Source organism: Rattus rattus, chromosome 1 (genome assembly GCF_011064425.1).
Source record: "Rattus rattus isolate New Zealand chromosome 1, Rrattus_CSIRO_v1, whole genome shotgun sequence".
In the NCBI taxonomy this organism is placed as follows: Eukaryota; Metazoa; Chordata; class Mammalia; order Rodentia; family Muridae; genus Rattus; species Rattus rattus.
Window position 1 is genome coordinate 154,517,930 of NC_046154.1, and position 27,509 is coordinate 154,545,438.

Consider the following 27,509-nt stretch of genomic DNA (forward strand, 5'->3'; position numbering starts at 1 on the left):
AGGAGAACTTATTCGTGTAGAAATAAGGGCTGGTTCTTCCTCCCAGCACCATGCTCCCAGAAAAAAGGCTTAGAGTTAAAGTATATACAAATATCTTGGCCATATAGCTAGGCTCTTCTCTGACTAGATCATGACTTAGATGACCCAATTATTTTAGCCTGCATTCTGCCAGGTGGCCAGTCACCTGTGCTCAGGAACCATGTCTGTCTCACGTCTTCCCAGGTCTCGCACCTCGTGCTATCCCAGAATCCTCTCTCCTCCAGGATGCTCTACCTTTTATTTCCTGCCTAAGATACTGGCCGCCAGATTTATTATCAACAGTTGCTACATCCGTACAGACATACGCTATCCTCTCTGCATACACACATAAAATAAGGAAAACTAAAACAAGCAAAATTGAAGCAGGCAGCAGTTTAAAGGGTTCTGTTTTCTTTAATGAAAATCCAAAAAAAGTCTACCTTGAGTAGTCAAATAATCAAAGACGCCCACCCATCAGAGGTCCCAATGTGTCCACCCTCCACAGACACTGGCTGTGGCGGAGGAGCGCAGACGGAAACAGACACCAGCACCATCACGCAGAGGTCCGCCCCAACCTCCATCCGGCTCCTTAGACACTCTGAAGCAGATGCAGTCCAAGGCGCAGGTGGTGGCGGACCGCGAGGCTGACGCCGTGACTCCGCAGGACGTCCAGCGTGTAGGAGGTGCCCATGCTGGGTCCCCCTGGCTCCTGGATGGTGAGCAGAAAGTCCTCGCCTTCCCCACTCAGCACCAGCTGGAGTGGGGAGGTTTTGGAACTGACCTGGGAGAGAGAGACCAAGGTCAAGGTGAGCCCCAGTGGTCACCCTCAGGATAGGCACCTGTAAGAGGTCAGACTCGGGGTCAAGGGCAGAAAAAATGGCTCAGCTGGGGCCCTCACCTGCCCACATTAACCAGTTGCATTTACACCCATTTGTTTGTTTAGTCTCTCTCTCTCTCCTCTCTCCTCTTTCTCCTCTCTTCTCTCTCCTCTCTCTCCTCTCTCTCCCTCTGTCTCTCCTCTCTCTCTTTCTCTCTCTCCTCTCTCTCCCTTTTTCTCTCTCTCTCTTCTCTCTCCTCTCTTCCCTGTCCCCCCCCTCTCCTTTTTATTTTTTTTTTGCATTTTGTATAATTTGTGTGGATTTGTACATGGTTTTGCCATGGCACACACGGAGAGGTCAGAGCGCAACATTCAGGACTTGGCTCTCTCCTTCTATCAGGTGGGGTCCTGGGGATTGAACCCCAGTCGTCAGGCTTGGAGGCAAGACCTTTACCACTGAGCCATGGCGCCAACCCATCCTGTACTCTATTTGTTCTTTGCATTTGTTTTCCTTTGGCATGGCCTCACGTGACTGGGATAGCTCTGAGCTCCTGAACTTCCCCATCACGAAGATGTCCCATCTTCTTTATTAATTAATGTCGTTATTACAAACCCGGTACAGCCCCAACCTCAGCCAAGGCTCGGTTGGAAGCTCAGGCCCCTCGGGTCCATCTCAGGGCAGTGCTGCTCCGGCGCTGCGCCCCTCGCACTCACTCCACACTGTGAGACACAGGACCCCGCAGGGCAGTGGGACCCGCGGTCTGAGCGCTGGTGCTGCTCACTCACCTGCACTGTCCCATTGCTAAAGAGCATGGCCAGAGCTTGGGCATCAGCGGTGAAGCTCAGCAGACAGAAGTCAGGAGAGGCGGGTGTGGCCGTCATGGGCGCTGTCCCCTCCTGCGGGGACACGCTGGATCAGGGTCTCTCCGGTCCCCACCTCTCTCTTCTGGCCCTCCCCGCACCCCGGGCCCTCACCTCCCGCAGACGCCGCTGCATGTAGCAGGCAAAGAGCCTCAGGACGGCCAGCTTGGCGCGGAGTGGGCCGGGGACGTCCCTCAGGGCGAAGATCCACAGAGTCCCTTGGTCAGGTTGGTAGGAGACATGGCTGGGATCAGGGACTTGAATGAGTGTCTGTCTGGGCACCCTGTGCCTGGGGACATTTCCCACAGCGCTGTACCTCATTGCCGCTCCGTGTAACCCTGGCTAGTCGGGTGCTGGCCACGCCAGACACACCTCTCTGTGCCCATCTACATCAGGTCCCGGGTCCTCTCCTGTCTCCATGGAAATGGCCACTGCTTTCCTGGCCAGCCCAGCCTCCTCCCTGCCCACCCATCAAAAACCACTAGAGTAAAAATGTCAGGTGGGCTCAATGGCGGAGCATCAGCCAAGCCCTGGGTTCCCTCCCCCAACAAAAAGAATATGGGGCTGGAGAGATGGCTCAGCGGTTAAGAGCACTGACTGCTCTTCAGAGGTCCTGAGTTCAATTCCCAGCACCACACGGTGGCTCACAACCGTCTGTAATGGGATCTGATGCCCTCTTCTGGTGTGTCTGAAGACAGTACACATATACATAAATTAAACAGGGGGGGGGAGGAGAGAGAGAGAGAGAGAGAGAGAGAGAGAGAGAGAGAGAGAGAAGGGAAGGAAGGAAGGAAGAAAGAAAGAAAGAAAGAAAGAAAGAAAGAAAGACGGTCCCCAGCTCCAAAAAAAAAAGAATTAAAAAAAAAAAAAAAAAGAAAGAAAGAAAGAAAGAAAGAAGAAGTCCAGCCTGTTATTGGTGGCCAAGCCTTTAATTTCAGCATTGCAGAGGCAGGAGGATCCCTGTGAGTTTGGGGCCAGCCTGGGCTACATGAAGAAACTGTTTCAAAAACTAAAACACGTGTTTCCTCCGACTGGCAGATGGCTCACATGTAGCTGGGGAATTAATCAAGACACGAGGTAACGCTTGGTCCCTGGGGAGAGGAGCCCCACTAATTACCCTCCTGGGGGGCGCAGGGCCATGTGGGAGCCATCCCGAAACAGCACGCCACTGCCCCCATCCGACAGCTGGTAACCGAAGCCATACTTGAGGGAATAATCCACCCACTTGGGAGCCCAGAGGACAGAGCGCTGCTCCCCAGGGGGGTCCTGTCCAGCTGTGTGTGAGGAGAAAGAAAGAAGACAACCCAGGGTCAGGGTCAGGGGTCAGGGTCAGGGTCAGGGTCGGGTCGGGCCGGGGTCGGGTCTGGGGTCAGGGGTCAGGGTCGGGTCGGGGTCGGGGGTCGGGGTCTGGGTCAGGGTCAGAGTCGGGTCGGGGGGTCGGGTCGGGTCGGGTCGGGTCGGGTCTGGGTCAGGGTCGGGTCAGGGTCAGGTCAGGGCTCAGAGTCGGGTCGGGTCTGGATCTGGGTCAGGGTCAGGGTCAGGGTCAGGGTCAGGGTCAGAGTCGGGTCGGCGCCTGGATCTGGGTCAGGGTCAGGGTCGGGTCGGGGTCGGGCCGGGGGGGCCGGGTCAGGGTCTGGGTCTGGGTCAGGGTCTGGGTCTGGGTCAGGGTCTGGGTCTGGGTCTGGGTCTGGGTCTGGGTCAGGGTCTGGGTCTGGGTCAGGGTCTGGGTCTGGGTCTGGGTCTGGGTCAGGGTCTGGGTCTGGGTCAGGGTCTGGGTCTGGGTCTGGGTCTGGGTCTGGGTCTCAGGGTCAGGGTCGGGGTCGGGGTCGGGGTCGGGGTCGGGGTCGGGGTCAGGGTCGGGGTCGGGGTCGGGGGGGGGTCTGGGTCTGGGGTCGGGGTCGGGGTCTGGGTCTGGGTCTGGGTCTGGGTCTGGGTCTGGGTCTGGGTCTGGGTCAGGGTCAGGGTCAGGGTCTGGCCTGGGGTTTGGGTCTGGGTGTGGAGGAAGCCTGGTTTAGGGCCCCTCCAGGCTGCCTCAGTCCTGCACTTTGGGGTGGCCGTCCTACCCACAGGTCCTGCATCCAAGCAGAGGCACAGTTTTCTGGTTGCCACCTCCAGCTGCAGGGCCAAGGTCCCCTTCGCATCTGTTGAGACAGAGTCATGTAGGGGCCCAGACAGCCCTGGCGAGGGGTGCCCTCCCACTAGCCTGGTCCCCACACTCAAATCCATGTCATATCGAACCCCGATTCTCAAAGGCGGTTGTGCTCCGTAGCAGGACACAGGCAAGTAAGTCCCAGTCACTCAGCATCTGTGACACTGGCTAGGGGTGAGACGTTCTGCTCACCGGCCGGGTCAGTCCGAGGGGTTCCAAGAGTGAGGAGGTGGATTCGGCTCTCGGTGCAGAGAGGAGCCCCTTCCTGAGGCGGAGAGGTGTTTAGAGAGGAGAAGAGAGGTGCAGGGAGCCCCGAGGGAGCCCCAGAGTCCACCCCACTTTGCACTAAGCACAGGTTTCCTTTTTGGACAAGACTTGCCAGCTGCATCGGGGACCCCATAAATGCAGGGCAGGAGGACAGGAGCTGTAAGAGGCCTGCCTAGAATCTCCCAGTGAGGGGCTGGGTCTGTGACTCAGGGACAGCAGTGTTCATGGTCTGGGGTCCCTTAAATGGACGGACAGAACCTTCAGTCCGAGTCTGCAGGGAAGCCTACGCTGCAGAGGCCTTCAGAGGTCTCCAGGCCCTGACTAAATTACTTGCCTCGTTGCTGGCCTCCATGTGGTCGGGTTCTGTGCTCTCTTCTCCCGGGCCTGAGGCCTCTTTTGAGGTAAAGGGACCTGAGGGAGGCACAGGTTTGGGGGACAGAGATGCAGACATCCCCTACCCACCCTCTCCCCCATCCACTGTGTCATGGCCTTGGAGAAGTGACCACAGAATCGAGAGACCAGTGGAAATGAGGAGGGAACAGGTGACAGACATGATATGGGACAGAAAAGAGGCCGTGACAAGCCAAGGGACAGCTACTCACAGGGCGGCCGGCACTGGGTCAGCAGGAGTTGGCCCACCTTCCGGAACAACCTGCCCAGTGGCGGGGGGAAGGCAAACACGGGTGGGCTGTGGCAGGAATGTGGAGGCAGCCGCTCTGGGGTAAAGCCCTGTGGAGTTGGTGGGCTTGGGGTCAGCCCTGGATCGGGATGAAACCTAGGTCCCCGGGGGCCCGCCCTGCAAAGCCCCTCCTCACCTGACTAAAAAAGTCATCTTGCAGTAAGTGGTCCAGGCTGGGCCGCTCATCAGGGTCCGGTGCCAGAAGTCGTGCAATGAGGCTACGGGCGCTGGGTGACAGCTGAGTGGGCTCAAGGTAGTGACCGTCTCGGATGTTTTGGTACATCTCGGACAAGGGTGCGGCAGCGAAGGGGGGCGTGCCCGTCAGCACCGTGTACCTGGGGCCAGGGTGGGTGGAGCAGGAAAGCCAGGAACTCCTGGGTGTTCGGGGACTACACACCCTTTCCATTCTACACCCGGCCGGCTCCCCATCTCGGACACACGCACCCTCTCCGCCTGCACCCTGCTTTCCCTGCACATGCCCTTTGAACCCTCGTGCCCTCACTGGGATGACTTGGCACTGCCCGTTGGTTCTGAGGATGGGACCCAGGGCTTCCGTGCCAGGCCAACATCTCGCTAACTGGGCCCCAGCCCCACTTTAACTCAGTTGACACTGAGACAGGAGAGAAACCAAGACCTGGACATAAAGGCCAGATGCCCACTGGGTGTGGTGCTGTGCATTGTTAATCTCAGCACCCGGGAGGCAGAGGCGAGGCCATCTCCATGAATTCAAGGCCAGCTCCATCTCCACAGCCAGTCCCAGCTCTAGCACTGGGTCTCCTGTGCGCACACACATCTGCCCACCATTGCTCTTCCTGCCCATATCTGGTCTCACCCAGACAGCCCACCCCTCCCTTCCCACCCCTCACCTGCCACCTTCCCCAGACCCAGGTCCCCCAGACTGTCACTTACATAATGCACCCCAGGGCCCAGATGTCAGACTTGGCCGAGTGTCCATTTCGGGACACCACTTCAGGAGCCTGGAAGTTCGGAGTCCCACAGAGCACCCTTGGGAGGGAATCATGGGAGGGTCAGGAAGGCCAGAGCTCCCTAGACCCACGCAGGACCACCCAGAGCCTGTCACAGTCACCTGTGGCAGCGGCCAGCGGGCCCCACACGGGCAGCCAGCCCCAGGTCACCTATCTTAACTTCCATGTTCTTGTTAAGGAAGAAATTACCTGCAGGTGAGGGGGAGCAGAGCATGAGTCCCTCAACATCCTCCCAGTCCCTCACCTTCCTCCCATCCCTTCAACATCCTCCCAGCCCCCTCACCATCCTCCCAGTCCCCTCGCCATCCTCCCAGTCTCTCACCATCCTCCCATCCCCCTCACCATCCTCCCATCCCCCTCACCATCCTCCCATCTCCTCACCATCCTCCCATCCCCCTCACCATCCTTCCATCCCCCTCACCATCCTCCCAGTCTCTCACCATCCTCCCAGACCTCACCATCCTCCCAGCCCCGGTAAAGTCCCTTTCCTATGCTTACTGGGTTTCAGGTCCCTGTGCACGATGCGTTGTTGGTGCAGGTAGCGGAGGCCACTGACCAGGCCCCGAAGGTAGTAGCGCACTTCAGGCTCCGTCAGGGTCCGCCGCACTTTCAGCACATGAGCCAAGGACTGTAGGGGAACCTGGCACTTGTTAGATGGGCTGTGGATTCTGGGTGGGAGAGCAGGGCTGAGGGTGTTAAGGCCAGGTGGGTGCACAGGGTTATATGTGGGACAGGGGACACTAGTGACTGGACGGGGGGGGGCTCCAAGTGAACATGGTGTCTGCACAAGCAGATAGTCACAGCGGGGCAGAGGCACAGATAGGACAGGGGAGAGGCCTCCTGCCTGGCTCTCAGTGACCTGCCCCCTGCCCCACCTCAGAACCCCTCTCAAGGGACCGGGAGTGCTTGACACTGCTCCACACTGCCTGGCTTATCAAGCCCCACCCACGTACACTAAGCTCCGCCCATGCTACAAGCCCCGCCCCATTGTCGCAAGCCCCACCCCAGGCCCCTTCCCACTGGGGCCACCTGGCGGCTACAGTACTCCAGCACCATATACACGTGGTCGCGGTCAGCAAAGTGTGCGTGGAAGGCCACGATGTTGCGGTGGCGCAGGCGGCTGTGCAGGGCGATCTCACGCTCCACCTGTGTCCCCATGAAGGACCCTCAGCTGCAGTGCAGGAGACAGGCCCTAGGCCCGGCTCGCTCGCAGGTAGGGAAGCAGGGGAACTCGAGGACAGGCCGTGGGTAACGGGGGCTGAGGCGGAGGAGGTCTCACCTTCCCGCGCAGGCGCAGCCTCCCCGCTCCGCCCCTCGGCACCACCTTAAGAGCAAACACCGCGCTGGTGGACATGTCCGTGAGCTTGTAGCAGCGGCTGAAGGCGCCCTGCGGAGGACAATAAGGTGGAGACAGCAGATCACACCTGGAGACACTGGCTTTCAACACACTCAGCCAAGACGAGATACTGCAGCGATCACACCCCAACACCCTAGTCGCACATGCTAGACAAGAGACCCACGGACTTTGCCAGAGCAGGAGACACGTGTACTCCCGGACGCAGGACAGTGAGGGACTCACGACACCCTGAAACACAAAACCCACACACATAATGTCCACACAGCACCCACACAGAACATCCACACACAAAATCCAAATATACAAACTCCATACAGATCACTCACACACACAACACCAACAAACACAGCACCCCCACAACTTATCCACACACATACATAGTATCCAGGCACCGCATACCCCCACATAACACCCAGACACACCCCCTCACAGCACTTTCGCACACCTACAAACACTCCGGACTTGGCATCCACCACAGCACTCACACAGGAAGCTCCCACACAACCCAGCCGAGCATCTCTCCACAGCGCTTCAACACACACAACACCCAGTCTGACAGCATGTAAACACCCAGCACACACACACACACACACACACACACACACACACACACACACCCGGCACACGCCCTGCACACGCTCCGCACAGCCTGCAGACAGAGCGCCAAGTGTGGTTCCCGCCCTGCCATCCACCGTACAGCCCGGACCCCAAACTCAGGGGACCCGAGGCTCCAGCCATGGCTCTCGGGTCCCGTCCTGCTCGAGATCCCCGCCCCCTCGGCTCTCTCCGTTCCCGCGCTTTGAACTAGTGTGTGTGTGTGTGTGTGTGTGTGTGTGTATGTGTGTGTGTGTGTGTGTACGCGCGCGGGAACACCCACCTTGCCGATCAGCTTCCCGCGCCGGTACACGCGCCCTGAGCCCGGGTCACGCAGGAAGGTGGCCACTAGCTGGCGGCTCCGCCGCCGCCTCAACCGGGGCTCCATCGACGCGGGGTGGGCCTGGGTGCGCAGCGCGCGCGCGGGAACTGCGCAAGCCAGTGCTGCCTGCAGCGCTGCCGCTGTGGGCCGGAGAGCAGCAGGAGCGGGTCTTATTGGAGAGTGGGGGCGGGGCGGGGCGGGGCGGAGCCCGGATGCCCGTGGGATCCCGCCAGCACCAAGCCGAGTGGCAGGTGCTCTGGAGCCAAGTGGCAGCCAGATAGATACCTGGCTCAGTTCTGCCGCGCTCCCAACCTCGCACCTCTTGGGACTTCTTAACAAGCGCCCAGTTCACCCACCCGGGAAACTGAGGTCCAGAGAACTCGGCTAGTTCCTTTGCAGAGGTGCCTGCCCAAGGATTCCTCTGGGGTACATGGGAGGCCCGCAACCTGCGAACCAAGCGCATGTGGCTGCTCCCTACGGGAACGACCTGTGGGGCTTCATCAACTTGAGCACTGGCGAGGCTCAGCGGGCTTCAGAGAGGGCAGCCTAAGGATGTGTGGGGATATATGGACCGAAGAAGCAGGGCTGGGAGTCTATGGGCACAAATGAGTCACTGTGGCATGGGGCGCCACCGAAGGCATTGCAACCAGGATGAGGGAGGGGCAGATGTGGGCATGTGCGTGACGCTAGGTCTGATGGCCTAAGACGCACTGACCCTTAAGATGGAGATGGAAATTTGGGTGGGGCTGACAGAAGAGATCAAGGAACCGAGGGACTTCAGAACCCCAGGCTACCTCTCGCGATCCCACCCCTCACACCCCCGCCCCCACACCCCGTCCTGAATAAAACATTTCTGCACCTTAAGGATCTGGGTCCCTGGGCCCCGCCTGCGGGTGCCAGGTGGGAGTCCCCTCACTCACAAAGCCAGGCAGGCACAGGGCAGGGTGTGAGCCATCTGCTTCTAGTATTAATCCCGAACGTTACATAACACAGTAAATGCGGAGGGATTAGCCTCACTCCGTGTGGCTGGATTCAGGCTATGGAATTTTCCAGAGCCAGAATTTGGAATCTAGCCTGGCCCGTGCCACTGAGGGGGACAAGAAGCATCCCTTGAGTGCTCCTAAGTCTTAGTGGTCCCTAGGGAGCCCTGAAGGTGAGCTAAGTGGCTAGTGTGCACCGAGGGTGGTTCAATTTCCTGGTGTCTCCTCTGGAGCTGGGGCGAGAGTTCCCAGTTGCTCAGAGGTAAGAGCTGCAGCCCAGGACCCCTGCTAATGGGAAGCCAGTCAGGGTGGGGGTGGGGAGGGGCGACAGGGAGTGGAACAGAGCCACTCCCATGGCTGGCACTCAGCTCCTCCTGTAGACCTGTCTTTCTGTGTCAGCTCAGTCCATTGTTGGCTGAACACCTACCATGTTTGGTAAACAACTCTGGGTTGGTTGAATACCTACTTCGTGCCAATCTCTGAAGGGCTCTTTGTGCCCCCACCCCACCCCAGATAGCTGGAGCCCAGCCCCTATAAAGGACATGTTTGAGAAGCCTAAAGAGCCTGACAGTGGTGGATCATGTCTTTAATTCCAGCACTTGGGAGGCGGAGGCAGAGGCAGGAGGATCTCTCTGAGTTCTAGGCCAGCCTGGTCTGCAGCATGAGTTCCAGGGCAGCCAGGGCTACACAGAGAAACCCTGTCTCACAAAAGCCAAAACCGAATCAAATCAAATCAAAATAAAAAAGATGCTACGCGGAGCTGGTTCCAGGTCAAGCACACTGGAAAAGGAGGCGGCCTTTGGGAGCCCTGAGATGCCCGGCAGGTTTAAAACGCCTGCCTCTGAATCCCAACAGCCTGAGCTCAGTGTCTGGGACCCACACTGAAAGAAGAGCCGACTCCCACCCAAAAGGTGTCCTCTGACACCCACAGGGGCGTTGTGGAGTGCATGTGCTGGCCGTGACACAGAGCAGTGACGACATTAAAAGGCCCGAGACACTTTCAAAGCCTTTTCTGGGACCTGGTCTCTAGGTTAGGGGTCGTTCAAGCCCCAAGTGGCAGATGAAGTAACTGGGGCTCTCGCAAGCTCTGGGTCCCCCACCATGGCTGTAGGGTAGGGTGGACCCTGGATAACTGGCAGCTTCATTGTGGTCCCTGGTTCCCTGCCCCAGAGAAGAGCAGAGACAGGCACTTGGGTGGGTGGCTGAGTCCACAGAATAACAGCAAGTTCCTGGGACAGAAGAGACTGTGTCTGGCCTGGAGCCCTGCAGCATGCATATCAGCTGATGGCTAGCGCTCTCTCTCTCTCTCTCTCTCTCTCTCTCTCTCTCTCTCTCTCTCTCTCTCTCTCTCTCCTGGCTGCTCCTGGGGCTTCTGGCTGAGACTGCACGGGGAGCAAGGTGGCCTCCTGCTAGCCTGTGCCCCACTGAGGAGGGACATCCCACTCCCCAGCCTGCCTGCCCATTCCAACCCAGCCTAACACCAACCCTGGCTCTCCTGAAAGGTCTTTGACAACATTAGGAGATGGTAGGATTGTAGGAAGGGCTTGGGGTCTCCACTGGGGGGTGACGAGTAATGTCTAAGTGAAATGTACCCTGGGGTCACCTGAGCTGTGGGCTTGCAAGCTCTGAATGGCATGGGGTGTGAGTTCCATGCTCATCACAAGGCTAGGAGGGCTGCAATCCCAGCTGCCCAAGAGGTTGAGGCAGGAGGATTGTGAGTTTCAAGCTTTGGGTACATAGTGGATTCACTCTGTCTCAAAAACTCAAAGGAGAGAAAGAAAGAAAAGAAGGAGGATTTAGGGAAATATGGGCAAAGACAGAGCTGTCCCCAGCAGCCAGCAGGAATGGATGGGGAACACATGAGGAGGCCTACCCACATGCTGGAATATCATGCAGCCATGAACAGGAAGGAGATTTTAACACCCACACCACTGAGGGCCTTTAAGGACATTGTGCTCAGTGAGAGACCCAGATGCAAAAGGCCACACCGTTTGGAACTCCATGACAGTACATGTCAGGGAGGAGCCAATCCAGAGACTGGAAGTGGGTTTGTGGGTGCTGGAAGTTGGGGGTGGGTGAGAGTTCACACCGAATGGCGACGGAGCTTCAGGATGGGGGATGGAAAGTTCTGGAGATAAACGGTAGGGACAACTGCACGGGCCTGTGGTTGAGCTTCAAGTCGCTGAGCCATGCACTAAAAAGAAAGAAATGCTCACATAGCACAGGCTGGCCTGGAACTCCTAATCCTGTCTCCGCCTCCAGAGTGCTCAGTGGCAGGCCTGCTCTGTCACACCTGACAAACACTGGCCAGCTTTATGCTACTCACAGTCACTGAGCCCCCATGGCCCACGGCCTTAGGCACGACTTCAGCCTGGCTGCCCACCCCCAACACCCCAAACTGCTGTACGCCCGTGCCCAGCCCTGGCCCCTCCCGTCTCTGCTCTTTTGCTGACCCGAGATAACTCTTGAGACTCAGCAGATTTCTCTGGAGAAGTTTGAGGAAGTATTGCTCAAAATACCTGCTGCAGGTGGAGGGGGTGACTGCTCCTTGCTGCTGAAACTCCCCAGAGGCCCAGGAACAGCTTGGCTATGGGTCTTTAAGAGGTGGCACAGGCCTCCCAGCCACATGATTGAGGACAGTGCCTTGTCCCTATCTGGGCTCCACACAGCTGCACCCGTGAGCCCTCAGCTGCTCACAAAACATCCCCAGAGACTTGGAGTCCCAGGCACAAGGAGGTAGGAGGGAAATGACCGTCTGAACACTCCAGACACCCCAGGATCTGGGCGATATGACCCAGCATATGAGTGTGTGGGGGAGAGACCCCCAGTGTGCTGACTGCCCAGGAAAGTAGCTGACTCTAATGGCAGCAGTGGGGACAGATGACAGGAGCCACTCCGCCCTTCCCCATCTCCGCTCTGAGCCTCTCAGATGCAGAGCCCCTCGGGCAGAATCTATCTGCAGAATGGGGTGGGTTGGGCCACTGACACCCAAACCCAAATGGGGGGTCTCTGAGACCTGGGCAGAGGTTTCACAGTCAGAAAGGAACACGGGAAAGTGTCAGCCCCACCCCTGGGCCTGGGCTCACTGGCCAGGGCCTCTGCCCACGGCATAAGCTGACTCCAGCTCCCAACAGCCAGGAGGCTTGAAGGTTTCCACACTGTGGTACCTTCCAGGCCGGGGTGGGGTGAGACTCCTGTGTCCTCCCACAGCCGTCCCTCTCTCTCCTCTCTCTTCCTGTGATGCCTACCCCACCCCAGGACCTCAGCATACAGAGTCGCATCTCCAGAGTGCTCTTGCCATAAATCCTCCGAGGACAGCAGTGTCCACACAGTGCACGGACACACAGTGTGCCCCGTCCACAGGCTGGAATGTCATACAGCCACAAACAGACTCTGTGTCACACGCTGCAGCTGGAGGATGGACCCAATTGCTAGCTGGGTGATGGTGGTGCTCAACTTGAAGCCCAGCATCAGGGGGTGGAGGCAGGAGGTTACCCTTCTATTCCGGTCTTACTGCATTCCTTGTTTGCCCCCAAAGTGAGTTCTCCCTGCTGGTTCACGTCTGCTTGGTCCTTGTGCTATTCCCGAGTCATCCATGTTCCTGCTGACAGAGCTGATGTCCTCAGGGGACCTGAGTGCCACTGCCCAGCAGGTGGGACTTCTGCCGCACAGGCCCCTCTCCTTATCTTTCTCCTGCCGGACGAGGCATCAACCTTAGAGCAGGGGACGTTGTTCGACCCGCTGAACAGGGTGCTGTGGGGACATCGGAACTGGCCAGGTTTCCGCAGGAGTGATCTGTTTTTGTCTGCGTGGGTCTTTTTGCTAATGGCAGGAAAAGCTGAGTGTCAGCAGATGTGAGGGGCGAAGAGAGCAGGAGAGAGATCCAGGCCCGGTGACACATACCTGTCATCCCAAAACCCAGTAGGTAGAATCAGGACAATTCAGGGTTGAAGGTCAGGATCAACCTTCTCTAGAGAGAGTTCAAATCCAGCCTGAGCTACTTGAGACCTTTCCTCAGAAGAATGCATGGGAACTGGGTGGGCGGTGGTGGAGGAGACCTTTAATCCTAGCACTGGGGAAGCAGAGGTAGGAGGATCTCTGTGAGTTCCAGGCCAGTCTGAGCTACAGAGCAAGTTTCAGGACAGCCAGGGCTATACAGAGAAACCCAGTCTTTAAAAAAGGGGGGGGGGGCATGGGTTGCACAGTTGCTGTGGGTGGGGAGAGACAGGAGGATCCCAGACTCCTGACACTCCAGTGAGAGACCCTGTCTGAAAGAACACAGGGGAGACGAAGTGAGGACACCTGATTTCACTCCTGGACTCCACACTCATGTGCACACACACCAGGACAGGGATGGACACACACACACACACACACACACACACACACACACACACACACGCAACAATGTTGCCAAAGTAAGGAGCAATCAAGCATCCTCCTTCAGCCACGGTTGGTGCAAGAGCTCCAGTCTCAGACCCTGCATCTCCCCTGCTGTCTGCAGTTTGGGGACTGACAACACCGCAGGCCCCAGGAGCTCAGCGACAGCCACCAGGAGTATCCAAGCCAAAGCCATTTCTCCACTAGTGAGCACCCAAGAGGGAAGACAGAAGCCCCCAGTCTCCCAATACCCATGCACAGGATGAGCACGACAGTGCAGGTCCAGATTCTGACCCCACCCCTGTGCCAAGGGGCAGCTGGGAGCCCCAGAGAGGTTAGAGTCTGCATAGCAGCCACAGGACTCGTGTCTTTGGGAGGCAAAAGGGAGCATCTTGGGGACCAGATGGTCTCAGGGATCTCAGTCAGGAGAGCTCCAGGGCCTGCACGGGGAGGGCACCACGAGGTTCACTTGTGAAGAGGCCTCCACAGCAGCCTCCGGCCCTCACTTTCGAGACCCTCACTCTGGAGCTCAAGTTGGCCTGGAACTCAACCGTAGCCAGTGATGACTTTAATTTCTGCTCCCCCTGCCTCCACCTCCCGATTCTGGGATGTCAGATGTGTAAACCTCTCCTGGCTGCTGTCGTGGGAATGCTTAGAGATGTTTATGCCAAATAAGACACGGGCCCCTGTATTGTTTTGCTGACACACCCTTTTTGTAGCCTAGGCTAGCCCAAACGTCCTCTGTAGCTGAGGATAAACTCAAACTCGATCTTCCTACCTCCATGTGTGCAGTGCTGGGACGACACGTGTGTATGGCCACGCCCACTTCACCCTCTTGGTAAATATTAAAGTGCATAAGACAAGCTGTTGGCCATTTGGTTTGCAAGCCTAGGGCCCTGGCCTTACAGATAGCCTAGAGCCCCACTAAGCCCTGTCCCCTGCCCCAATCTCATCTTGGCAGAGGCGAATGTGTCCTAGAAGGAGCTCCGAGATTGGGACCCGGCTGAGAGTGGGTGTTGACCAGAGCCATGCCCAGCAGGCTGCACTGTCCAGAGCAGGTTAACAGCAAACTTAGAGGAGTTCTCGAGCCCTGGTGCACCCTCTGCTGGACTGAGTCGGAACTGCAGGGGGGTGCAGCACAGTGCCTGCTCTATATTATCCCTGCAAGGGAGAGGGCCTATTGTATATATGCACCATGCCAGGCTCGGCGCTGGCTGTATGTGCACTCTCCCAGACATAGTGTCTTCTGTATACACGCATCATGAAGGGCAGGGTGTTTCATGTATACTCCACTTCAGTGCCTACTTTATGCTCTCCTGGGGAGTATAGCATCTATTGCATATTTTCTCCTGTAAATGCGTGTCTGCTGTATATGCTCCATGCAGAGTGTATGCCTGCTGTATACCAAAACAGAAGACCTGCTACATGGCTTCTCCCTCAACACTGTCCTCATCTTTGCTGAGGTCCCTTCCTTTCACAGCAGGACACCGGCATTGTCCTTCATTCTCGTGCTGACCTTGGCTAAGCAACCCTTCTCCCTGGCCCCGTTGGAAGTTACTATCCCATGGGAGTTATCCTGATACCCCATGCCTGGCCTTAACACCTTCTCTTCAATAGGATGACGGGTATCGGAAATTGAAGTCATGGCCCAGAGTGGCCACCTCCCAGAACTGGGTTTGGCTGCTGTGCCCATAGCTATGTGCACACAGTGGCTTGCATAATGTCACCGGAGTTGTTAGACTCTGAGATGTTTCCAACGGCTGTTCCGTGCTGAGCCCTGTCCAGCAGGCTAACCTGAGGCAACTGTATACGGCAGACACTGTCCCCTGCATGGTGTAAACGCTGCAGGCAGTCTGCTTTGCAGGGAGTGCAGACAGCAGGCACTGTGTCCTGGGAGGACAGTGTTCTGTACCAAGGGTCAGCCAGGCGGGCTTCCTAGAGGAGGCGAGTTCAGCTCCCAGGAATAGCATGGCCCACACAGCACCGCGGCCTTCTGCCTGGCTGCTAGGGGCGCCACGAAGGCGATGGGGTCGGGTCGTCCACAGGAAACTGGCAGGGCACCGGGAATGGAGAAACTGAGGCGGAGGGCTTGAGGCCAAAGCCAGGAGAGGGAAGCTGCATCGACGCCTAGGCCTACAGGGCGGGATCGGGTGGGGCATTGGTGACGGCAGCGCCTGGGAATGTGCGGCAGGGAGGGTCCCTCCGCCCCCAGCGGGCGCGCGGGGCCTCGTGAGGGGATGCCGGGGACTCGTGAGGAGGCTGACTGTGGAGGGAAGATGCGAACCAAGGCAGGGAGGTCTAATTGGGGAATGATGCGGACCAGAGTGGAGAGTCCGATTGAGGGTAACGGGAACAGGGTGGGAAGTCCCGGTTGTAGGGATGATGGAGACCTGGGTTGGTGTCCCTGGGGTTGTTGGGACAGAGCGAGGAGCCTGGTCTGAGCGGGTGATGAGGACGAGGGTAGGAAATCTGGTTGTGGGGTGATGCGGAGCAGGACGGGATACTGAGGGTGGGAGGGCGCCCCGGCATGTACTATCACACCCCAAGCCCCAGCGCTAGGCACATTCCCTGGCCCTGAGCGCGCCGCCCGGAATAGCAGTCCAGTCACCCCCGCGCACCGCCCCGCAGCTGGACTTCCCAAGGTCACTGGCACCCAGGATACGAAGACCAACGCCGGGCCGCTGCGCTGTCAGGCGCAGTGGGTCAGCCCCCTGCCGCAGCTCCTGGCCCAACGCGTGCACTCTCTCCCGCCGCATGAGGGCGCCCCTAGCCTGCGCCCTTAGTGACCCCAGCCTGGGCGCGCCTGGGAGGCCCGGGTGGGAGGGATCGACGGAGTTCGCAGTCCCGCACTTTGGGGCCCCGCCGCTTCCGCCAGTCCCTGGGGCGTCCCAGGGAAGCTTGGACGCATTGCCTTGGGCTCTGAGCAACTGGTAAGTCCCTCCTCGTATCCTGCCGCTATTCCACCTGGTGTGGCGACGATGAGATTGGTTTCTTTCTCTCCTTGGAGCGAAAGCAGCGATCCCTAGGATGGTTGTGAGTTTTGGGGGTCGCACTTCCTCCGGGATGGGACTGAAACTCAGGAGACTGGCACCCCAGTGGCTGGTACGCCAATGCCGGACAGGCAGGGATGCAGTGTTCCGGAGAGGGCATTGACCGACGTGGGTAGGAGCCCCCGCCCCCCACGAAGGGGGTTATGGGATGGCCGGTCCCCAGCCTCCTTCTTCCTTCCTGGGGCAGCCCGGTCTCTTGGTCCGCAGAGGGAAGGGTCCGGCGCGCGTCTTGAAGCAGCTCCCGTGGGTTTCCAACTTGTACAGCCACCTCGGTCCCAAGGTGCCCTAAAGGGCATCAGATTGGCGGACAACCCGGGAGACCCTGGTTCCAGCCGGGCTAGGAGATCTTGGCCTTCCTTACCCCTTCCTCGGGTACCTGGACCCTGTGGGCTGCAAAACTTTGAGAGCCCGTGTGCCCTTCAGAGAGCCTGGACCGGGGCCCAGAAGGGACTCACTTCATCTTGGTTCCCTTCCCTCCTGGCCAGGCCGGGATCACGAGGAGGGCGTGGGCTGAGAATGACTTCATCGGGTCTCTGCAGTTGGGGAAACTGAGGCCTCCACTCAGCCCCACCCGCCTCTCTTCTCTGCAGACCCTCTGGGCACCGCAGCCCGCACTCCTGGCTGATGAGACCATGATGCACATGTTGGCAGGAGGCCAGGTCAGCCTTCCCCGCGCCTGCCACGGGGATTCCCTTAGGTTAATGGGGTATCTGGGAGTACAATCTGGGAGTCTCCAGATGCTGGGAGGGAGACACCCATTCTACCCCGAATTTCTGAATGAGCCTCCACTGGTTGCCCCTCTACAGGGTCTCGGAGACTCACGGACCGAGTTCCGCGAGTTTTCACTGCACAGATGAGGAACCTGAGGCCTGGAAAAACGGAATGGTCGGTTCCTGGCCACCCAGGAAGGTAAATGAGAGGGGCGAATAAACTTGTAGCCAACTAAACAGTACCCTTCAAGGACTCCTTCAATGGCTGGCATTAGGCACCTACTGTGTGCATCATGAAAGAGCACAGTATCTATAATACCAGATTAAGATGGGTGTGTGGCAGTCCAGGCAGGTCTGAGAGAGTCTTGTCACAGGTGGCTGAGGCAGGAGGATTTTTTCAGAGGTTGAGCCTAGCCTGAGCTACAGATCAAGACCCCCATCTCAAAAGAAAAGCAGAAGATGCCTGCCTGTCCTAGAGCAAATGCCCAGTGCCTATTGTCCTGCAACTAGTAGGGGAGGCAGGAAGGTCATGAGTTCAAGGTCGTCCTTAGCTACCAAGGAAGTTTCAGACCAGTCTGGGCTACAAGACCTTGTCTCAAAAAAATTAATAATAATTAAAAAAAAAACAAAACACAGGCCTGTGGAGCAGAGGCAGGTGGGTCTCTGTGAATTAGCGACCGACCAGCCTGGGGTACATAGGGAGTTTTGGGACAGCCTGGGCTACACAGTGAGAAAGTGTCTCAAATCTCGAGTAAACACAGGAGGAGCTGGAGAGATCTCTGGGTTCAAGATCTCACCTTGCTCTTTAAGAGAACCCACGACTGGTTCCAAGCACCCATGCCGTGTTGTGAGCAACTGGAACTCAGCTCAGCTCAAAGGGAGTCAGTGCAGCTGGCATCTTGTCGCGCTGCCCTACGTGCACGTGAGTGTACATAAGTGTGTGTGTGTGTGTGTGTGTGTAAGTATGTGTGTGCGTGCGCGTGTAAGTATGTGTGTGTGTGTAAGTGTGTGTGTGTGTGTGTGTGTGTGTAAGTGTGCATGTGTGTGTATGCTGTTTTCAAGACAGGGTTTCTCTGTGTAACCCTGGCTGTCCTGGAATTCACTCTATAGACCAGGCTGTCCTCGAACTCAGATCTGCCTGTATCTGTCTCACAAGTGTACCGTTTACAACACATAAAGTCCCTAGTCCCACACCATGTACCTGACCTGAGCTTTAACCCTCTTCAAGGCTTTCCGGAGATGGGGCGAGACTGCTGTTACCTCATTTTACCTCATTTCTTTTTAGAGACAAGAGAACCCAGAGAGGTTTGGCTACCATCGAAGACCACACAGTCAGCCAGGGCTGAGATGGCAGTTCACTCCGATTCTGCTGATCACTGCCTCTTGGGAACCCAGTGCTCCCTCAGACCCCGCCTCTTCCCGCCTCTTCTGTTCTTGCTGTGGATTCTCCTGAGCTGTGATTTGAGGGGTGCTGCTCAGGTAAGGGAGTGAAGGAGCCCAAGAAGCACATGGGAATGTGCATGAGGTGGGAGACCTCAACTCTCCTCCTGGCTGACCCTTCTTTCTGCCATCAAGTAGGGTCCGGGAGAGTGGACGCTCTGGGGATCTTGGAGCCGGTGTTCCAGCTCGTGTGGTCGGGGCGTCTCAGTGCGCAGACGCCACTGCGTCCGGTAAACCGGGAGCCCCTCCCCTCTGCCACACACCGGGCCGCGCCCTCTGCCTGCCCACGCACGCAGCGTGCCCTTTAATCTTACAGAGCCAGCTGGAATGCGGGTGGGGCTGATGGGGGCGGAGGGTGGCCTGGCAGGTGATGGAAAGGGGTCCCCAAGAGGGTGCGGTGGCGGGGGTGGGCTGGGGTGGTTCCTGTTACACTCAGACCACCCTGGTTTTTGCAGACTTCCTGAGGAGGAACTTTGCTGGGGGGACAGTCATGAATACCGGGTGTGCCAGCTGCCGGTAGGCCCTCGAATCTGCCCTGAATCCCTCTTACTTGGTTTTGCCCACTCCAAATACCCCTTGTTGGTTTGCCCAGTTTTACCCATCCACCTTTATGCTCACCCAGGACTGCCCCCCAGGGGCCATACCATTCCGAGACCTGCAGTGTTCTCTCTACAATGGCCACCCCGTCCTGGGCACCCAGAAAACCTATCAATGGGTGCCCTTCCACGGGGGTGAGTAGCCTGATCTCCTGGGGTTAAAAGGAAAATGAGAATCTTGAGAGGAGTTAAGAAATACTCTGAGAGGTGGGCATTGGAATGGGGTTTTAAAGTATATGTAGGAGTTGGTAAAGGAAGGACACGGTCCCTTTTGCATAGGGTCAACTCCAGGCTGAGGACTGACATAGACTTCTATCCAGAGGCCAACAGTTTTCAAACTGATCCCACTAACAGGAAATGTTGTTGCACGGAGCTGAAAATAGCAGATTATATAACTGGGTGCCCGGGGCAGCACGCCTCCAGATTGAAGGGAGACAGGCAACTTCAGCCGCCAGAGTGGTGGCGACAGATGAGAACAGCCTTGAACCGCAGGGCATTCCATCAGCTCCGGGCCTCCTTGCTTTCACCCCATCCCACCTCCACAGCGGCCCACTACATTGGCCTTGTCCCCAGCGTAGTCTACCATCCAGCCTGCTTCCAAGTGGTTGAGATAAAGCCTGCGGGCTTCATCTGACAGGCAGGGGAAACTGAGGTACACTGCAGGCCAGTGGTACAGTTGGGCTCCCGGGCTACCGAACCTATACAGGAAGAGCAGTTTATTTGGGCCTGAGTGGGAGGGCGGAGCATGGAGGGAGAAGGGCGGGGTCCAGGAGGAGCCTGGCCTGGATGGAAGGCAATGGGGGTGTGGCCTGAGAGGGGAAGGCATTGAGGGAAGGTGCTAGAGAAATGGAACGAGGAGGGAAGGAGAAGACTCGAGGTAGGAAAATGTATGGGCTGGTGTGGTGGCTTGCACCTTTAATGCCAGCACTGGAGAGGCAGAGGCAGGTGGCCAGCCTGGTCTACAAAGTTCTCGGACAGCCAGGGATATGTATAGAGACCCTGTCTCAAAAAGCAAGCAAGCGGGGTTGGGGATTTAGCTCAGTGGTAGAGCGCTTGCCTAGGAAGGGCAAGGCCCTGGGTTGGTCCCCAGCTTCGGAAAAAAAAAAAAAAAAAAAAAAAAAAAGGGTGGAGGCGGGCCATGAAGAGAGCAGAGCCCAGAGGTGAGAAGCGAGAAGTGATACCCGGTAAGTGTTGGCGCCTGTAGGGCTTTAGGCTGAGCTTGAGCTACAGTGAGCTAGCTGGCTGTAGGGACTGGCGATGGGATGATAGGCCCCGACTCACCACCCCTCCCGCCCTCAGCGCCCAATCTGTGTGACCTCAACTGCCTGGCTGAAGGCCACGCCTTCTACCACAGCTTTGGCCGCGTGCTGGATGGCACCCCCTGCACCCCGGGGACCCAGGGTCTCTGCGTGGCAGGCCGCTGTCTGGTGAGGACCCATTGATCCTGCCCCACCACGCCCATTTCCTTGCAGACTCCGCCTTAACGCACGGCTCCACTCCAAACTGTCTCAGGACAGTTACATCAATTTCCACCCCCCTCCCCAGCCCCCCGTCCCTAAAAACTACACTCCACCCCCCCACCGTTCAGGTTCAGACCCCAAACCACACTGGGGCTTCTCTCTGACTCCTCCTTCAGGGCCCCGCCCACATGGCTCCAGGCTCCACCCACCTTCCAGTCACAAGTTATTCGTGGCTTCTCTCAGTCTTTTCTCCAGGCCCAGCACACCAATTTTTCCAGTCTTGCACACCCTCTCGCCCCTTCCTCCCTTCAAATCCCTCCTTAATATTCACGCCCTGCCTACCGCCAGGCCACGCCCACCATCGTGCCCTGTCGCTAGACTCTGCTCAAGTGCCTTGTTCTCACTAGGTCCCTCCCACGTAACCCCTCCAGTCCCGCCCACCTACCAAACCTTTCTTCTCAGCCCCGCCCTCTCCACAGCCCCGCCCGTCCTGACCCAGTTTCCCCCCCCCACCTCCAACCCCACAGAGCGCAGGCTGTGACGGACTACTGGGCTCCGGCACCCTCGAGGACCGCTGCGGCCTCTGTGGTGGTGCTAACGACTCTTGCCTGTTCGTGCAGCGCGTGTTCCGCGACGCCGGTGACTGCCCCATCCCGCCTCACCGCCTGCGCTTGAGGAGCATGGTGGACAGGGGTCCCTTTAACGAGTTTGGCTCCTGGGAGCCAAGACTCTTGCTGATTGGACAGGTTAAGGCCCGGCTCCTCGAGGCCTTCCCCTGATTGGCCTCTGACAGAGCGTCCCACCCTCCCTCGAATAGATGCGCTTTTAACCCCTTCCCAGCCTCCCCTCAGTATCATCTCATTTATCCTCAGCTATCGGTCCCTGAGCGCACTATCGCACCCAAAGTGTAGCTCGCCGCTGCGAGTCCCAGAGCATCCCTCCCCTGCGCATCCCAGAGCGCCCCTGCCCTGCGCACCCCAGAGAATCCCTTCCCTGCGCACCCCAGAGCATCCCTCGCTTGTGTACCCCAGAGTATCCCTGCTCTGCGTACTCCAGAGCATACTTCCCTGTGTACCCCAGTGCGTCCCAGTGCATCCCACCACAGCGCACCCCTGTACATGCCACCGCGTCCCAGAAAATCTTGCCGCGCTACACCCCAAACTCCCGCCTGCCTCAGGTGCCTTCGCCGGCTACTGGAACGTGACTTTGATCCCCGAGGGCGCCAGGCACATCCGCGTAACACAGCGCAGCCACAACCACCTGGGTACCTCGGGGCCTCTGGGGAAACTGAGGCTTGGGCTTGGGGGCAGGCGGTTCCTGCGAGAACGGGCTGACAGATTCTTTGCAGCGCTGGTGACCCGCGACGGGCACTACGTGCTCAACGGTGATGGTGTGCTCAGCCTGCCTGGCACCTATGAGGCCGCGGGCACCCGCGTGGTTTACACCCGCAGTGCGGGTCCGGAGGAGACTCTGCAGGCTACCGGGCCCACCTCCCAGGAGCTGTTGTTGCAGGTGGGCCGATGTGGACAGTTTAGGACGAGGCACAGGCGGGACACTGAGGTCTGTTAGACGGGAGGCACGGTGCTGAGGGGAGGTTAGGTCACCAGCTCCAGTGCGCTCTCCCGCTCCAGGTGCTGCTGCGGGAGCCCAACCCGGGCGTAAACTTCGAGTTCTGGCTGCCCCGGGAGCGCTATGGCTCCTTCCAGGCTCAGGTGCACGCTCTGGGCTGGCCCCTGCGACAGCCTCAGCCTCGGGAGGTGGAGCCGCAGCCTGCAGAGACCCCTGTGGTCCCCGAGGCCATCCCTGCCCGTGTTGCATCCCTGGCACCAGGTGAAGCAGGAACAGTGGTGCTGGGGTTTAGGGGGTACCAGGCAGCGGGCAAAGCTCGTCTCACTCACACCTCTCCCCTAGACCCCTGCGGGCCATGCCCTGACAGCCGTGGTCGCGCACACCGGCTTCTTCACTACTGTGGCAGCGACTTTGGTGAGACCCCTGACCTTTGACCCCTTCCACTGACCCCAGTGATCCTTAACTCCTCCTGAATAGTTGCTTTGACCCTCACCCTTGATCTCAGCTGACCCAAAGGTCCCGAGGGCCCACATGACCTTCTGTGTCCCCTTTATACAGTGTTCCAGGCCCGTGTGCTGGGCCGCCACCGCCTGGCCCAGGAGACCCGTTACGAGGTGCGGGTCCTGCTCATCTACAAAAACCGGTCGCCTCTGCGATCTCGAGAGTATGTGTGGGCACCAGGCCACTGCCCATGCCCACCACTGGCCCCACATCGAGAATACCTGTTGGCTACCAGGCGACACGTCAGCCCTGATGGCACACAGGACCGGCTACTGCTGCCTCAGGCTGGCTATGCTCGGCTTTGGAGTCCTGCGGAGGACAGCCGAGTTCGACTAGCTGCCCGGCGTTGTCCAGTGTAACCCCCCCCCCCGGCGGTCGGGGTCACCCGGTTCCTGTTCTGGTGTCCTATGACTCAGGAAAGTCTCCCACTTGGAAGCTCGTATATCTTAATTCGGGTCTCCCTGTGCGCACAACCCTGGCTGGCCTGGAGCTCTCTATGTAGACCAGGCTGGCCTTGAAGTCACAGAGATCCACCTGCCTCTGTCTCCCTAGTGAATGCTGGGATTAAAGGTGCACTCCATATCTGAGAACTTTAAGGAGCTTCAAAATCCTGGGCTACCTTTCCTTTAAACAACTTCTGTTTGTCTCTTTTCAAATTACTATTTAAGTTTTACAAAAACATGGAAACAAAGAATGCCTTCCCCCTCACGTGTTGAGCTATAGGGACTCCAAGACACTCTAGGAGTGGCAGGCACTGTGCAGACATAAGCCCATTCCCATCTTTTTCTGATGTGACCCAACACCCAACGCAGTGCGCTCATTATGAGACCAACACAAGAAGTCTGGGAGGTTGGGGTGCACAGGAACCGCTGGACCTCCATTCCTCTATGCAATGGGTTCATTTGCGCCTTTGTATATCGTGGGTGTCTGTCCTATAGACACACAGCAAGCTATCCCCAGTGGGGTGTCCTTTAAGGCTATCCCCTCTGGGTTCTGAATCTGTCACGTGGTCTAACCAGTTGCCCCGCCCCTTTGCCTCAGTTCTCATCTCTGCCTGTGGACACTTAGTTCTCCAATGAGCAGCTATTGAGCACCGACTGTATGTGAAAGACCCGGCGGTCCAGGGGAGGTGCAGTGCTGTGCCAGGATAAGCAGGGGTCACTTTGTCTAACAGGGCTTTCTATGGTGCCCAAGAGCTCCCCCCAAACCCCACAGTGTAGCTCCACAGGGATCTGTGGAGTCCTTGCGCCCCCTGGTGGCTGGCCGTGGATTCCCAGGTTGGGAGATGGTCTGCAGCAGGCTTCAGGGACTTCACCCAGCTATAATGGCTGGCCAATGTGACACTAGAGACCAGGACAGGGTCATCCCTGACAGGGTTCCTGTGCTGAGCCTCATAAACAAGATGGAAGTTAAGAGGTGGTGGCACATGACTTTACCCCAGCACCAGGGAGGCAGAGGCAGATAGATTTCTGTGAGTTCGAAGCCAGCCTGGTCTACAGAGTGAATTACAGGACAGTCAGTGCCATACAGAAAAACCTTGCCTTTAAAAAAACAAAATCAAAACAAAGCTCTTGCCTCTTGCTCTTGCCCTCTTCCCCTCTTCTCCTCTGTCCCCTCTCTCCCTATTCCCTTCCCCCCTTCCCTCCACATGCTCATCTTGGCCAGCCTTTACTCCTGTCCTCTTTTACTCTTCTCTCATTAAACCTTTCCATGTGGATAAAAAAAACAAAACAAGGGGTTGGGGATTTAGCTCAGTGGTAGAGCGCTTGCCTAGTAAGCGCAAGGCCCTGGGTTCCGTCCTCAGCTCCGAAAAAAAGAAAACAAAACAGAACAAAACAAAACAAAAAACCCAAAAAACAAAAAAATTAAGATGGAGAGCCATTAAGGCCTCAAATAGCCCAGGCTGGACCCTAACTCCTTGGAGTCCAAATCCTATCCTAGTCCACAGCAAGCTCATCTGTGGTTTAAGAGCCGGGCTAGTGAGGAGCTGGTTTTGGCTTGACCTGGAAGCTTGGAGGGCTTCCAGGAATTCTATAGCCTCCCCACCTCCAGCTGACCTGAGGGAAGGAACTACTGTCAGTCCCCTACCCAGGACTTCCCATGACCCTGACTCAGAGCAAACCTATCCCCCCATGGCCCTGGCCATGCTTGTCATTTCAAAGCAGCGGTTACAAACCCTGCTGCCTCTAGTGGCCAAGGGGACCATCACCTGGGACGAGGATGGGAGTCATACATGACTACCCATGTCCCAAAGCCAAGGCCAAAGCCGAGTCGACCCTCCCTCCTCTTCTACCTCCAATGCTCCAGCTTCAGGGACAACGGCTTGCTCAAGTGCCCCTCCAACGCACCAGGCCCATCCTGCCCCAGAACCTTTGAACAGTGGCTCCTGGTGTCCTTGGAACACACCATCCTGACGACCTCACTTCTATTTCTTACATTCTTTTTTTCTATTCTTTTTTTTTTTTTTTTTCGGAGCTGGGGATCGAACCCAGGGCCTTGCGCTTGCTAGGCAAGCGCTCTACCACTGAGCCAAATCCCCAACCCCTATTTCTTACATTCTTTAAGACAAGTTCTTACTATATAGACTTCGCCATGTAGCCATTGCTGGTCTGCAATTTGCTGTGTAAACCAGGCTGGCCTCAGACTCCCCAATATCCTCTGGTTTGTGCTGTGATTAAAGATCTGCTAGGCCTAGGCTCGCCTCAAACTCCCTATGTAGCAGAGGATAGCCTTGAATGTAAGACTCTTTTCTGGAAACCGTTGGATGCACAGCACCCCCAGGACTGAGTCCCTCCTGGCAGTCACTGTTATGGCCCAATGAGTGAGCAAATATGCTGAGGTCCATGGCTGACCTCACTGCTATGTTTCTAGCAGATATTCTTTTCTGAGAATGAATAAATCTGTACTCTGTACATGAGTCCACTGTCACTGTCTTCAGACACACCAGAATAGGGCATCAGATCCCATTACAGATGGTTGTGAGCCACCATGTGGTTGCTGGGATTTGAACTCAGGACCTCTGGAAGAGCAGTCAGCGCTCTTAACCACTGAGCCATCTCTCCAGCCCCTTCTACTGAACATTCTAATTGAAGGGCCAGGGGTGGAAAGTTCAGCGAAAGTGGGGGGCTCGGGGAGTGGTTGGGGGTGGAGCCCCAGCCCAGTATTCAGGAATTGCTAGATTCCGTTGCAGATCTACAAAAATTAAAATCTAAACAGACATTATAGTCCGCAGCCCCTGCTGTCTGCAAGCATTCACCCAGGCTCTGGCTCTGTCCCACACTGATCGGATGCGCACAGACCAGCCCTCGCCTGCCCAGGCAGAGGTGTCAGGTGTGTCGAGAATTACTTCACAGTCCTGGCTCCCTCTCCAAGCTAACCCTAGCCCTCTTTCCACCTCTGCTTCAGGGAGAAAGGTGAGGGAATGAACCTGGCCACCAATCTATCACAGGGGTGATGGGTCTGTGTAGCTGCGTTCTCCTGAAGACATTTCTCCCTGAGGCAAAATGGAATAGAGAGAGGAGAGGGGGGCTCAGGCAAACCGACAGGGCGCCAGGAGAGATGCTCCCAGCACCTATGTTGTTGCTCATACCTGCAGCTCCGTGTCCACGGGCTCTGGCCCCTCTGCCCTTCCTGGCACCTTGTGCCAAGGCCAGAGCACAGACGTAAAAAGATTAAAAATCTTAGAAAATCCCAAGAAACCTCTCCGGTCTCTGAACAATAACAGGGAGAGGCCTGGTCACCCATGCTGGGGTGACCTGTTCATGGAGACTTCCTGCCTGAGTCACTCCTGCTCCTGTGGGTGACCCCAGTAAGCTCTACCTCACAGGCAGACCTGCCACACCGCTTGTCTTTGGCCTGTGGTGCCCTTTCTATCTGGAGTAAACACTAATACTATATTTTTTCCCCAGGCAGAGGGATGCCATAGCTGTGAAGTAGGAACTTGACAGCTGAGATGGGAGAGCGTATGTTCTGGGCCAGCCTGGGCTATCTATGAAATTTCTGTCTCAGGAAGGGAAGACATAGGTTTCCTGCCTGGGTGTGCTTGTGTCTTGGCCCCTTTAGCAGGACCCAGGGTAGGTGACCTGCTTTCCTCTGCCTCAGTTTCCTTGGGGCCTGACCAGATAGTTGGACACACTCGGCGAGCCTGAGCGGGTGATTTTATTGCGTGCCGCGGAGGTTAGATGTTACATGGGGGACCCCGGATGGTGTTTCACATGCACCTTGATGGATGTTTTGTTGAGGGTGTTTCACATGGGGCTTCGTGGTTGGTGTCTCACCCGGGAGTCCACGGGCAGGTTTGACGTGTGACGGCCTAGCTGGTGGGTGTTTCACATGGCGTTGTGGCAGATGATTAAACTATTTGCATGACGGGTAGTTATTCAACGTGGCTCTTGTATGGTGCTCCGGAGGTCTAGTGCTTCTTGTGGCTCCCCTGGGTAGGTGTCTCTTGTGGTCTCATGGCCCACGGGTGTCCAGGCGTGGCGCTAGTATGCCAGGTGTGGCAGGAGCCAGCAGTGTCTAGGGCAGCGCAGCTGGTGACCGTAGTCTGGCCATTTGCAGGTGATCTCCGTGGTGGACTCGGACAAATAATCCAGAGAGGTGTCAGAGTGACAGGGAACCAACAGCTCGGGCACACAGGTGCTGCCAGCCGCCTGTGTCTTCTGGTTACGCTTGCTGATCTTGGGACCTGCATTCCCTGACTCAACCGGAGCCTTGCCGGCCGCCTGGTTGAGGTCAGGGGATGCGCAGGGAGACGTGACCCTAGGTGAGCCC

At 57.3% G+C, this 27,509-nt stretch overlaps 2 protein-coding genes across 7 annotated transcripts; one reads left to right on the plus strand and one right to left on the minus strand.

Annotated features, from left to right (window-relative positions):
* Positions 1 to 408: 408 nt before the first annotated feature.
* Positions 409 to 8,193, minus strand: Plk5 (polo like kinase 5 (inactive)). Of its 6 annotated transcripts, none has more exons than XM_032907896.1 (15): positions 8,012 to 8,193; positions 7,057 to 7,164; positions 6,807 to 6,923; positions 6,276 to 6,405; positions 5,879 to 5,966; positions 5,701 to 5,796; positions 4,928 to 5,126; positions 4,715 to 4,841; positions 4,447 to 4,523; positions 4,038 to 4,110; positions 3,760 to 3,837; positions 2,814 to 2,970; positions 1,811 to 1,940; positions 1,622 to 1,732; positions 409 to 799 (listed from the first exon to the last, which is right to left on the minus strand). In XM_032907896.1, the coding sequence occupies exons 1-15, from the start codon at positions 8,114 to 8,116 to the stop codon at positions 608 to 610; spliced, it is 1,788 nt and encodes a 595-aa protein (XP_032763787.1). In that variant the 5' UTR covers positions 8,117 to 8,193; the 3' UTR covers positions 409 to 607. The 6 variants fall into 6 exon arrangements, 5 of the variants coding, with proteins under 5 accessions (XP_032763787.1, XP_032763761.1, XP_032763778.1 ...); XM_032907870.1 differs by having other exon boundaries at positions 409 to 857; XM_032907887.1 differs by having other exon boundaries at positions 3,703 to 3,837.
* Positions 8,194 to 16,206: 8,013 nt separating this feature from the next.
* Adamtsl5 (ADAMTS like 5) lies at positions 16,207 to 23,415 on the plus strand. Its single transcript, XM_032907912.1, has 14 exons — positions 16,207 to 16,340; positions 17,051 to 17,119; positions 17,267 to 17,369; positions 18,456 to 18,649; positions 18,749 to 18,840; positions 19,066 to 19,126; positions 19,233 to 19,341; positions 20,506 to 20,633; positions 21,194 to 21,305; positions 21,844 to 21,930; positions 22,015 to 22,178; positions 22,298 to 22,496; positions 22,578 to 22,649; positions 22,794 to 23,415. Exons 4-14 carry the CDS (start codon positions 18,518 to 18,520, stop codon positions 23,093 to 23,095), a joined length of 1,458 nt encoding a protein of 485 aa, XP_032763803.1. The 5' UTR covers positions 16,207 to 16,340; positions 17,051 to 17,119; positions 17,267 to 17,369; positions 18,456 to 18,517; the 3' UTR covers positions 23,096 to 23,415.
* Positions 23,416 to 27,509: the final 4,094 nt, after the last annotated feature.

What these genes read in the sequence shown, in the direction of transcription:
- Plk5 (XM_032907862.1), bottom strand. Translation starts at nt 8,116, where the DNA reads ATGGAGCCCCGGTTGAGGCGGCGGCGGAGCCGCCAGCTAGTGGCCACC. An exon ending in GCGGGAAGCTGATCGGCAAG is followed by an intron (nt 7,165 to 8,011) that starts GTGGGTGTTCCC and finishes TGTCCTCCGCAG; the next exon opens with GGCGCCTTCAGCCGCTGCTA. An exon ending in CCCGCTGGCCGCTGCCACAG is followed by an intron (nt 5,797 to 5,878) that starts GTGACTGTGACA and finishes TTCCCTCCCAAG; the next exon opens with GGTGCTCTGTGGGACTCCGA.
- Adamtsl5 (XM_032907912.1), top strand. Translation starts at nt 18,518, where the DNA reads ATGGCAGTTCACTCCGATTCTGCTGATCACTGCCTCTTGGGAACCCAG. An exon ending in TGTTGCATCCCTGGCACCAG is followed by an intron (nt 22,497 to 22,577) that starts GTGAAGCAGGAA and finishes CCTCTCCCCTAG; the next exon opens with ACCCCTGCGGGCCATGCCCT. An exon ending in CTACTGTGGCAGCGACTTTG is followed by an intron (nt 22,650 to 22,793) that starts GTGAGACCCCTG and finishes CCCTTTATACAG; the next exon opens with TGTTCCAGGCCCGTGTGCTG.